The following is a 12,484-nucleotide window of genomic DNA, read 5'->3' on the forward strand; positions in this document are numbered from 1 at the left end:
TCGCTGCTTGGCCCTCGGCAAGCACCGACTCCCTTCTCGCGGCCGCAGGGCTGCAGACGCAGCAGGTGAGCTAGGGCCCCTGGGCGCGGACCCGCCTAGCCCTGACTCTGCCTAGCGGGCACCCGATGCTCCCGCCCCCGCCCTTCGGGGCTGGGCTGGTGGACGGCGCCCGGCCCTCCCTCTGCAATCGGGCCCCGCGGCCAGCTGCCTGCGTCTGCTCGCCTCTGCCTCTCAGCGCCTGCCTTTGGCCCGAGTGGGACCACCTGGGAAGGCTTGCGCAGGAAGGGCGGCTTGTTCCCTCCCGTGGCAGAACAACCATTCCCAGTGTGGACAGCTCCTCACTGCACGTGTATCCACCCTGTCATTCTCCGACTCTTCCTTTTATCCCGCGGGTGGCCACAGTATCTGCCCTCCTGAAAGCATCTGCTCAGGTACCTAGAGCATTTTAGTTAACCATGACCTTGTGACTTCCATGCCCTGCAAAGTTGAGCGACCACCTTTTTCTTACCCGTTTGCCTTTTCCATTTCCACTGCTTTCCCAGGCGTTGGGTGGCAACTGCCCTCTGGACAGTATTTAGTTAGGGACTCTCCGCACTCCTTATCTGGAAGGGCTAAAGTCTGTCCCTGAAGATAAAGGAAGATGGAAATGCTCAGCGCTCCACACCATGGGTTCCCTAGGGAGGATATTTGGTCCCCAGCAAGTAGGTGGGAGTGGATGAATGGTATGACTGTTCGTATTGTAGAATTCTTTAGTAGTTTCTCACTGTATTGGGCTTTTCCCATGGGATAAAGGATGTCCGTGTTTGAGAAATAGCCTAAGAGTTTACAGCTTTATCTTTGATGTTAACACACACCGTTTTCACTTAATAATTATTTGCAATTTATGTGGTTTGCAGAAGTTTTCTAAGTCAAATATGAAGGAGCCAGACGCAGTTTGTATACATAATTTCTCCAGTACCTGGTCCGGTGAACCGTCTTGTACTGTGACAGGTCAACTTGTTTGTTCTGTAACAAGCCTTATTTTTATAGATGAAAAGACTGGGTGTAATTTTTAAAAACTTCCCTTGCTATGGTTTCTGTTCATTTTTAAAATATGCTTTTGGAAACATATTTTCTTCACGTTTAAAATAGATTTAAGATGAGCCAGGAGTGGTGGCACAAGCCTGTAATCTCCCTGCTACACGACAGGCTGAGGCAGGAAGATTACAAGTTTAAGGCCAGCGATTTAGAGAAACCCTGTCTCAAAATAAGAAATAAAAAGGACTGGGATGTAACTCAGTGGTGGAGCAATCCTAGGTTCAATCCCTAGCACCTCTAAAAGAAAAAAAAAAGATTAGGATGGATAAAACTTTTAAATCCTTTTGATTGTTTTGACTTTTCCCTCAGCAGGTGTTGCTTTTATAATACTGGAAAACATTAAAAGAAACCTCATAGGAAGGAAGAAGTTACTTTTCAAAGTTTTTTCTTTTAATTTTCAATTAATTGAAAGTTAACTCTGGACATTGCTACAATTTTTTGACCATCAGAGAGAAAAATGAAGAGCTCCCTTTACTGTTAGCAGCTATTTAAGATCAAACTAAATTAAATTCAACCTCCCTTAATTTGATTATAAAACAGAAGCTGATAACTTCATGACATATGCTATCCTCTAGTTTAGTTGTAGGATCTTTAATACCTAGTATGTTTGGAGAACCAGGAATACATTTTATTAACTTTGTTACCATTCTTATTAGGACTATAGCTTCTAATAGCAATTGCTACCATTTCTTAAAGGCCTACTTTGTGATAAGCTGTGCATAAAATAGCCCATCTACCCAATATCCCTCTGAGAGGGTTTTTACTGTCATTTTACAGTTGAGGAAACTGAAATTCTGGGAGGTAGAGTCACTGACCCAAGGTGTTGGTAACTGTTATGGTCCAGAATCTGTTAGATTCTTTTCACTGAACTACTGTTAGTTACAATTGTTTTCAAAAAATATTGGACTACATTGATGTTTTTGTGGTCCAAATAAGAGGTTGTGGAGCAGTATGACTTATTAATGCTCCAAACAAAGAGAACTTTTGAAAAACATCAGAAGACTGGAATAGTTTATCACCTTCTTTACAACTGCCTTTCCAAGTCCACGTTTCTTAATGGCTCCAAATGTTTAACATCTTTGTTTACCAGCTGCTTCAAGTATGGGTATTTGTACCAATGAATAACTTTCCCAGGATATAATTTGATGCTCATTTGGTAAACTTCAAGTACGTGAGTGTTGTCAGGTTTGTTTATATTGAACCACTCCTGTCTAATCCTGGTAGAAAAATACTTGTCCTAATCCAGATTGAATGTAAGATTTTAAAGTGGTTTGGTTTATACAAGGATAGGATAGAGAAAACTCTCTTAACACATCCCCATATATCACCTGGTGATCTCTGGCCTGCCATGTGAGTCTTTTAATGTGCTAAGGATATTTGATAACTTAACCATGCAGGGTATTATAAATTTCAGGAAGCATGAGCCGTTTTACTTTCTGCCTTATATAAGGCCACTTTAGATGGTAAACCCAGAATAATTACTTAGAAATTGGCAATAATTATCAATTAACTTCAAATTACTAATAAAATTACTAATAAAAGCTGTTTAACTTGAGTCATCCAAACCTCTTCTTCATTGTGTCCCTGGCAGCAAGAGGAGAGTCTGATAATTTTTTGTCATATTAACATACAGAATTTGTTCTTTGTTGAGCATTTTTGGAACATCTTCATAATGTTTTACAACATATTTGTGTTCTTTAACATTTTATGAACATCTTTAGAACATTTTAGAGCACATTTTGTGTTCTAGGGTCTGTTGCTATAGTGAAAAAAAATTAGAATATTTTATTATTCAGAAAAAAATTCCAGGGGGGGACTCAAGATGGCGGCGAAGGGAAGGCATCACCGCAGTGAGCTGCGTAACTAATCGGGAGAAAGTCGATGTGAAACGGCTAAAGGATATCTTGCTGGGAATTTCAAGTGAAATTGAGGTGCTCCAGAATCTAGTTGACAGATTTCCACCGGGTGAAGTTCGGCTGTGAGAGCTCTATTTCTCCGCACGGAGGGCCGCATAGCCTGACAGGCGTTCACCCCGCGGCTGAAGTCCGTGGCGGCAGGGGGCCGGAGCGGCGGAGCAGCAATACGGATTCCGGGGGCCACCGCCAGTGGTACATTGGCAGCCCCTAGTGCTGAGTTCCGGCTTTGAGACAGAGGAGAGAAGCGGTCCAGCTTGGTTCCAGATACCGGTGGTCAGACCACAAAGGAGGACAGCAGCCGCCATTTCGGAGAGATGATGTAATCAACTCCATGTTCTACTGATCGCAGCCCATTCAACCACGGAACAGGTGACATAAGGCTGGTATTTGCCTGCGTCTAGCAGACAGAGTTCTTGCTCAGGCTCGGGACTGGGGATCTTGTGGAGAATACTACTAGGGGCTCGTGCCAGGCAAGGCGTGCGCCAGGCACTGAGCAGCTAGAGGCTGGTTTCCGGGACTAACCGAGCCCAGGTCTGAGGAAACTGTGGGGTCGGCCTGCGGAGGCCAGCTCCAAGTGGAGTGTGCGCTGAGCTTGGGCCGACTGAGTTCTGACTCCCGGAACAGTTTTGGCCTGGGGCTGGGGAACCCGCGAGGGTCGCTCGCTGGAGCCAGCTCCCAGCGGAGAGTGTATCGGGATCGGAGAGGCGGGGTTCCGGCTACCTAAGCTGCGTTGGCCCAAGGCTAGGGAACCGGCGGTGACTGCTTCTCAATCAGGGTCCTGCTGGGAGCGGTGGGGGCAGAGTGGAACTTCCACCTGTGCCCAGAGTAGAACAAGTGACCCGCCGGCGTGGTATCATGACACCCCAAACGCAGCTGGGGCTGAAGAGAGTTGCTGCCCACGCCTAGAATAGGACCAGCGACTTCGCGGCGCGGTAGTCAAGTAACCTCATTTGGAGTAGGGGCTGTGCAGACCTGCCATCTGAGCAAGTAGTGCAGGCAGGCAGACCTGCCGCCCAATGGCAAGTCAGGCCAGGTAGCTTGCCAGCGTGGTGGACACGTAACACCCAGGCAGTCGCGTCACACTGGTCGGAGTGGGGGCGCAGCAGGGTTGCCGCCCGAGTCCGGAGGGGGCTCAGCGAATCGCTGGAGAGGTAGTCAGATACCCCCCATTGGGAGTGGGGGCTGTGCAGAACTACGACCCACCGGCCTAGAGGTCTGCCAGCGTGGTAGATGCGTCACACCAATTGGAGTAGGGACCCACCAGAGTCGCCACCCACATCCAGATCTGGACAAACGACCCCAGGGTGTGGTAGTTACGTTACCACAATTGGAGTGGGGGTAAAGTAAAGCTGCCTCCCGGGCCCGCGGGGGGGGGCAGACCTGCGACCGATCAGCGAGGTAGACAGACCACCATAATTAGAGGAGGAGCACAGCTACTACCAGCCCAGCAAGGGAGGCTTCCCAACTATACAAGAGCAACGTAAATAAATAGGGGGTAAATTTCAAAAACACATCAGTTGCACCAAGCAGAAAGAAACACCAGCAGTATGAAAAGACAAGGAAAGAAGGGACCACAAGCAATGCAGGTCAACTCAACTTTAGAAGAGGTAATAGCTGCAACAGATGGAATGTCAGATAAAGAGTTCAGGATATATATGCTTCAGATGATCTGGAGTCTCAAGGAAGACATGAGACAGCAAAATCAGTCAATGAAAGATCATATTGACAAACAAATCCAGGAAGTAAAAGATCAACTTCACAGGGAGATAGAGGAAATAAAAAATAAACAAATAGAAATACTAGAAATGCAGGAAAAAATAAACCAACTTAAAAACTCAATTGAGAATACTACCAGCAGAGTAGATCACTTAGAAGAGAGAACATCAGACAATGAAGACAAAGTATTTCAACTGGAAAAGAACATAGACAGCTCAGCAAGTCTGCTAAGAAACCATGAACAGAACATCCAAGAAATATGGGACAATATCAAAAGACCAAATTTAAGAGTCATTGGGATACAGGAAGGCACAGAGCTCCATACCAGAGGAATACACAGCCTATTCAATGAAATAATACGAGAAAACTTCCCAGACTTGAAGAATGAGACAGAATCCCAAATCCTAGAAGCCTACAGGATGCCGAATGTACAAAACCATAAGAGATCCACACCTAGACACATTATAGTGAAGATGTCCAACATACAGAATAAGGAAAGAATTTTAAAAGCTACAAGGGAAAGGAAGCAGATTACATTTAGGGGTAAACCAATTAGGATAACAGCTGATCTCTCAACACAGACTCTGAAATCTAGAAGATCCTGGAATAACATATTTCAAACACTGAAAGAAAATGGGTTCCAACCAAGAATCGTGTATCCGGCAAAATTAAGCTTCAGGTTAGAAGATGAAATTAAAACCTTCCACGATAAACAAAAGTTAAAAGAATTCGCAGCTAGAAAACCATCTCTTCAAAAAATCCTTGGCAAAACATTGCAGGAAGAGGAAATGGAAAATAACATTGAAAACCAACAATGGGAGGTAGGACAGTAAAGGGGGAAAAGTAGTCAAAGAGGATAACAAATCAGGTTTAGTAACATCAACAAACAAATATGGATAGAAGTACAAACCATATCTCAATAATAACCCTAAATGTCAATGGCTTAAACTCACCAATTAAGAGACACAGGCTAGTAGAATGGATCACAAAACAAGACCCAACAATATGCTGTCTATAGGAGACGCATCTGATAGGAAAAGATATCCATAGACTGAAGGTGAAAGGTTGGGAAAAATCATACCACTCATATGGACAGCGGAAACAAGCAGGCATGTCCATACTCATATCTAATAAAATAGATTTCAAGCCAAAGCTAATCAAAAGGGATAAAGAAGGACACTTCATACTGTTCAAGGGAACCATAAACCAACAAGACATAACAATCATAAATATATACGCCCCAAATAATGGTGCAGCGGTGTTCATCAAGCAAACTCTTCTCAAGTTCAAGAGTCTAATAGACCACCATACAATCATCATGGGAGACTTCAACACACCTCTCTCACCACTGGACAGATCTTCCAAACAAAAGTTAAACAAGGAAACTATAGAACTCAACAACACAATTAACAACCTAGACTTAATTGACATATATAGACTATACCACCCAACATCAAGTAGTTACACTTTTTTTTCAGCAGCACATGGAACCTTCTCAAAAATAGACCATATATTATGTCACAGGGCAACTCTTAGACAATATAAAGGGGTAGAGATAATACCATGCATCTTATCTGATCATAATGGAATGAAACTGAAAATCAATGATAAAAGAAGAAAGGAAAAATCAAGCATCACTTGGAGAATGAACAACAGGTTGCTGAGTGACCTATGGGTTATTGAAGACATCAAGGAGGAAATTAAAAAATTCCTAGAGTTAAATGAAAACACGGACACAACATATCGGAATCTATGGGACACATTGAAAGCAGTCCTAAGAGGAAAATTCATTGGTTGGAGTTCATTCCTCAAAAAAGAAAAAACCAACAAATAAATGATCTCATACTTCATCTCAAAATCCTAGAAAAAGAGGAGCAAAACAACAGCAAAAGAAGTAGAAGGCAAGAAATAATCAAAATCAGAGCTGAAATTAATGAAAAAGAAACAATTGAAAAAATTGACAAAACTAAAAGCTGGTTCTTTGAAAAAATAAATAAAATTGACAGACCCTTAGCCATGCTAACGAAGAGAAGAAGAGAGAGAACCCAGATTACTAGCATACGGGATGAAAAAGGCAATATCACAACAGACACTTCAGAAATACAGAAGATAATCAGAGACTATTTTGAAGCCTTATACTCCAATAAAATAGAAGATAGTGAAGGCATAGATAAACTCCTTAAGTCTTACGATCTGCCCAGATTGAACCAGGAGGATATAGACAACCTAAACAGACCAATAACAATAGAAGAAATAGAAGAAACCATCAAAAGACTACCAACTAAGAAAAGCCCAGGACTGGATGGGTATACAGCAGAGTTTTACAAAACCTTTAAAGAGGAACTAACACCAATACTTTTCAAGCTATTTCAGGAAATAGAAAAAGAGGGAGAACTTCCAAATTCATTCTACGAGGCCAACATCACCCTGATTCCGAAACCAGACAAAGACACTTCAAAGAAAGAAAACTACAGACCAATATCTCTAATGAACCTTGACGCAAAAATCCTTAATAAAATTCTGGCGAATCGGATTCAAATACATATCAAAAAAATTATACACCATGATCAAGTAGGATTCATCCCTGGGATGCAAGGCTGGTTCAATATACGGAAATCAATAAATGTTATTCACCACATCAATAGACTTAAAAATAAGAACCATATGATAGTCTCGATAGATGCAGAAAAAGCATTCGACAAAGTACAGCATCCCTTTATGTTCAAAACTCTAGAAAAATTAGGGATAACAGGATCATACCTCAACATTGTAAAAGCAATATATGATAAGCCACAGGCCAGCATCATTCTGAATGGAGAAAAATTGAAGGCATTCCCTCTAAGATCTGGTACAAGACAGGGATGCCCTCTCTCGCCACTTCTGTTCAACATAGTCCTCGAAACACTGGCCAGAGCAATTAGACAGACGAAAGAAATTAAAGGGATAAAAATTGGAAAAGAAGAACTTAAATTATCACTATTTGCAGATGATATGATTCTATACCTAGCAGACCCAAAAGGGTCTACAGAGAAGCTATTAGAGCTAATAAATGAATTCAGCAAAGTGGCAGGATATAAGATCAACACGCATAAATCAAAGGCATTCCTGTATATCAGCGACAAATCCTCTGAAACGGAAATGAGGACAACTACTCCATTCACAATATCCCCCAAAAAAATAAAATACTTGGGAATCAACCTAACAAAAGAGGTGAAAGATTTATACAATGAAAATTACAGAACCCTAAAGAAAGATATAGAAGAAGACCTTAGAAGATGGAAAAATATACCCTGCTCATGGATAGGCAGATCCAACATCATCAAAATGGCGATATTACCAAAAGTTCTCTATAAGTTCAATGCAATACCAATCAAAATCCCAGCTGCATTTCTTGTAGAAATAGATAAAAGAATCATGAAATTCATATGGAATAATAAAAGACCCAGAATAGCAAAAACAATACTAAGCAGGAAGTGTGAATCAGGCGGTATAGCGATACCAGACTTCAAACTATACTACAGAGCAATAGTAACGAAAACAGCATGGTACTGGTACCAAAACAGGCGGGTGGACCAATGGTACAGAATAGAGGACACAGTAACCAATCCACAAAACTACAACTATCTTATATTTGATAAAGGGGCTAAAAGCATGCAATGGAGGAAGGATAGCATCTTCAACAAATGGTGTTGGGAAAACTGGAAATCCATTTGCACCAAAATGAATCTGAATCCCTATCTCTCGCCATGCACAAAAGTTAACTCAAAATGGATCAAGGAGCTTGATATTAAATCAGAGACATGGCATCTGATAGAAAAAAATGTTGGTTATGATCTTCATTCTGTGGGATTGGGCTCCAAATTCCTCAATAGGACACCCATAGCGCAAGAGTTAACAACTAGAATCAACAAATGGGACTTACTCAAACTAAAAAGTTTTTTCTCAGCAAAAGAAACAATAAGAGAGATAAACAGGGAGCCTACATCCTGGGAACAAATCTTTACTCCACACACTTCAGATAGAGCCCTAATAACCAGAATATACAAAGAACTCAAAAAATTAGACAATAAGATAACAAATAACCCAGTCAATAAATGGGCCAAGGACCTGAACAGACACTTCTCAGAGGAGGACATACAATCAATCAATAAGTACATGAAAAAATGCTCACCATCGCTAGCAGTCAGAGAAATGCAAATCAAAACCACCCTAAGATACCATCTCACCCCAGTAAGATTGGCAGCCATTAGGAAGTCAAACAACAATAAGTGCTGGAGAGGATGCGGGGAAAAGGGTACTCTTGTTCATTGTAGGTGGGACTGCAAATTGGTGCAGCCAATTTGGAAAGCAGTATGGAGATTTCTTGGAAAGCTGGGAATGGAACCACCATTTGACCCAGCTATTCCCCTTCTCGGTCTGTTCCCTAAAGACCTAATAAGAGCATGTTACAGGGACACTGCTACATCGATGTTCATAGCAGCACAATTCACGATAGCAAGATTGTGGAATCAGCCTAGATGCCCTTCAATAGATGAATGGATAAAAAAATGTGGCATTTATACACAATGGAGTATTACTCTGCATTAAAAAATGACAAAATCATAGAATTTGGAGGGAAATGGATGGCATTAGAGCAGATTATGATAAGTGAAGCTAGTCAATCTTTAAAAAACAAATACCAAATGACTCCTTTGATATAAGGGGAGGAAATAAGGACAGGGTAGGGACGAAGAGCTTGAGAAGAAGATGTACATTTACAGGGTTGAGAGGTGGGAGGGAAAGGAAGTGAGAAGGGAAATCGCATGGAAATGGAAGGTGATACTCAGGGTTATACAAAATGACATATAAGAGGAAAGGAGGGGTAAGACAAGATAATACAAATGGAAGAAATGATTTACAGTAGAAGGGGTAGAGAGAGAAAAGGGGAGGGGAGGGGAGGGGAGGGGGGATAGGAGAGAATAGGACAGACAGCAGAATACATCAGACATTAGAAAGGCAATATGTCAATCAATGGAAGGGTAACTGATGTGATACAGCAATCTGTATACGGGGTAAAATTGGGAGTTCATAACCCACTTGAATCAAACTCTGAAATATGATGTATTAAGAACTATGTAATGTTTTGAACGACCAACAATAAAAAAAAAAAAATTCCACAAACTAGAGAATGCCTGAAAGAGAACATTGATCCATGAAAGGTTAGGGAGCTTATTTAAGTACAAGATACTGTTTTAGTGATTCATTAAACAAGAACTTTTTTTTCAGTGTTTCTTGTGTGCCAGATACTATGCTAGATGTTAGGGACACAGCAGTGAACAAAGACATGCTTAGTTCTTTCTTCTGTTACACTTAATGTCTGGTGAGGGAGACAGACATAAGTTCTATGTCACTCTAATATATAGTATAATTACAAAATGAGAAAAAAGTGGTTAAAGGTAAGGATAATCATTCCATTTGAAAGAGACTTGACTTGGCTAATTAATTATATGGTTTAGGAGGATCGGTAGGTGTTAATTATGTACAGAGTGGTAGACAGGTAGGTAGGGAATGTTTTAGAGTGGTTTTGCATGTGCAAAGTCGCTGTGGTACAAAGGAACTCTTGGGCCAGTCAGTATGTGTAGGTTGATGGAATGCCATCATTTTTTCATAATTTTGTCTTTCATGCTCTCATATTCAATCTAAAGTTATATTTAGCTTTGTTTAATTCACCAGATGTGATCATAAGGACTTTACTTGAATAGGCTCACGTTTTTGTGAGGTATAGACTGTTATTGCCATTTCACAGATTAAGTGAGGCATAGAAAAGTTAAAATTATTGGTTCAAAGTTGATAAGTGATGCTATACTGTATTCTTTTTCCTTATACTCAATTATGATCACACTCTGGAAGGGACTCAGAATGACTCCTTGGTCATCCCCTGATAATTTCTGAAATTTCCAGAGAATCTGGATGCAAGTGGACAACAACAGAGACTCTGTGGATCCCATCTCTTAAATACTAGATACCTCAGTTGTGGATCACTGGAGAGAAGAGCCTCAGGGCATCACTGCAGCTGTAATATTTGTGCATCTTATTTAACATATGTTGGATAGGAATGTAGAGTAGCAATACAAATGTTTGAGCTGACCTACCTTAGAGACTAAAAATGTTAATGTTAGTATCCTCCCCACCTCCACTTTATTTCCATTGTATTTTTCCTTGGTGATCGTTGAAGGAAGTATGTATAATTATTTAACCGTTTAATAAGTAAATAATTCTAAATTTGCAGTATTTCCTTTCAGCTAGAATTCTTCATATTGTTACACTGAATTTTCTTTTCTTTTCAGAGATCTGACCAGAGTTGGAGAGTGAGAGAAAATGGATTCCTTTTCTAATTTGCCTACAGAGAACTCAACCATTGCCATCAATGTATCTGAGACTTCATCTACCACAGTAACACATGGATTCAATTCCACTAATGATTCACCTTCAATGTCAATAACAAGGCTTTTTCCAGCCTTACTAGAATGCTTTGGCATAGTCCTTTGTGGCTACATAGCAGGAAGGGCCAATGTCATAACATCAACACAGGCTAAAGGACTGGGAAATTTTGTCTCCAGATTTGCACTTCCGGCTTTATTATTCAAAAACATGGTTGTACTTAACTTTTCCAATGTAGATTGGGCATTCTTATACAGTATCTTAATTGGCAAAGCTTCTGTGTTTTTCATTGTATGTGTATTAACCTTACTGGTTGCCAGTCCTGATAGTCGATTTAGCAAAGCTGGACTCTTCCCTATTTTTGCTACACAAAGTAATGACTTTGCATTGGGATACCCTATAGGTAAGTTCTTTGTTGTTGTTTTTTCAATTTTTAAAAAATTCAGGTGTTTAAGGAGGTAACAAATATAAGGTTTAAATCTAAACATTTGTTAGTAATAGATTCTTATTCTTGAATTTAAGAAATCTTTCATATTTTTATCTTAAGTATATCATAAATTAGGATGGATTGTAATTTTCCCTCAACATAGGAGTTTAAGGATCCTTTAAACACCTACCTAAAATAAATGGTCATATCCTCATAACCTTTGTAAATATTCTTTCTAGTAGTATTCTATTTCTTCTTAAAAATCACATATGAAAGAAATATAATTTCCCAGAAGGGCTCAAATTCTGATTTAAATCATGTAAAGAAAACTTACATTTATATAAAAATAGTCGTTACTAAGTATTAGCATTAGAAATTTATGCTCATTAAGAGTGATATTTTTCCCTTCTTTATTTTTCTTACTATATATATATGTTTGGTTTTACTTTAAAAATTGTTTTGAAGCTTTTATTTTTTTCAAAATTTCAGAGTATTTTCATTGAAGTTAAATTATTATTTAAGAACAGAAATGGTAAGGGTATTTTTATCTTTCCATCTCTTTAAGCAGCCTAATTTTATGTTTCTATATGTGTATGTTTTCCTGAAAAACAATAAATAAACCAAATTGAGATGTTGGGGTATCTTGGAAGGAAACGTACTCTATTTTTCAGAACACTCGGTCACCAAGAAAAAGTACACCTACTAGCTTCTTTTTTATATTTTAAAATTAAAGTTATGTGTATTTTGATCATGAATCGCAATGTGCAGACATGACTTGTATGGATATAGTCATTCATTCACTCGTAAAGCACTGTTATATACCAGTGACTGTGCCTGCTGCTAAGAATACCCCTGTAAACAAATAAGTAGTGTAGAGGCACAGGAATGAGAAGATGCCATTTTAGACAAGGTGGTCAGTTAAGGTTTA

At 40.0% G+C, this 12,484-nt stretch overlaps 1 protein-coding gene across 1 annotated transcript in view; it reads left to right on the top strand.

The window, feature by feature from the left end:
- The first annotated feature begins 369 nt into the window (after positions 1–369).
- The window catches only part of LOC144252710 (lysosomal cholesterol signaling protein-like), a 48,543-nt gene continuing 36,428 nt past the window's right edge, over positions 370–12,484 (top strand). The window contains exons 1-2 of the mRNA XM_077794857.1: positions 370–431; positions 11,036–11,532. Coding sequence (XP_077650983.1) covers positions 11,067–11,532 — 466 coding nt within the window. The 5' untranslated portion in view covers positions 370–431; positions 11,036–11,066. The remainder of the gene's footprint in view (positions 432–11,035; positions 11,533–12,484) is intronic.

Source organism: Urocitellus parryii, unplaced genomic scaffold (genome assembly GCF_045843805.1).
Source record: "Urocitellus parryii isolate mUroPar1 unplaced genomic scaffold, mUroPar1.hap1 Scaffold_53, whole genome shotgun sequence".
NCBI classification, from domain to species: domain Eukaryota; kingdom Metazoa; phylum Chordata; class Mammalia; order Rodentia; family Sciuridae; genus Urocitellus; species Urocitellus parryii.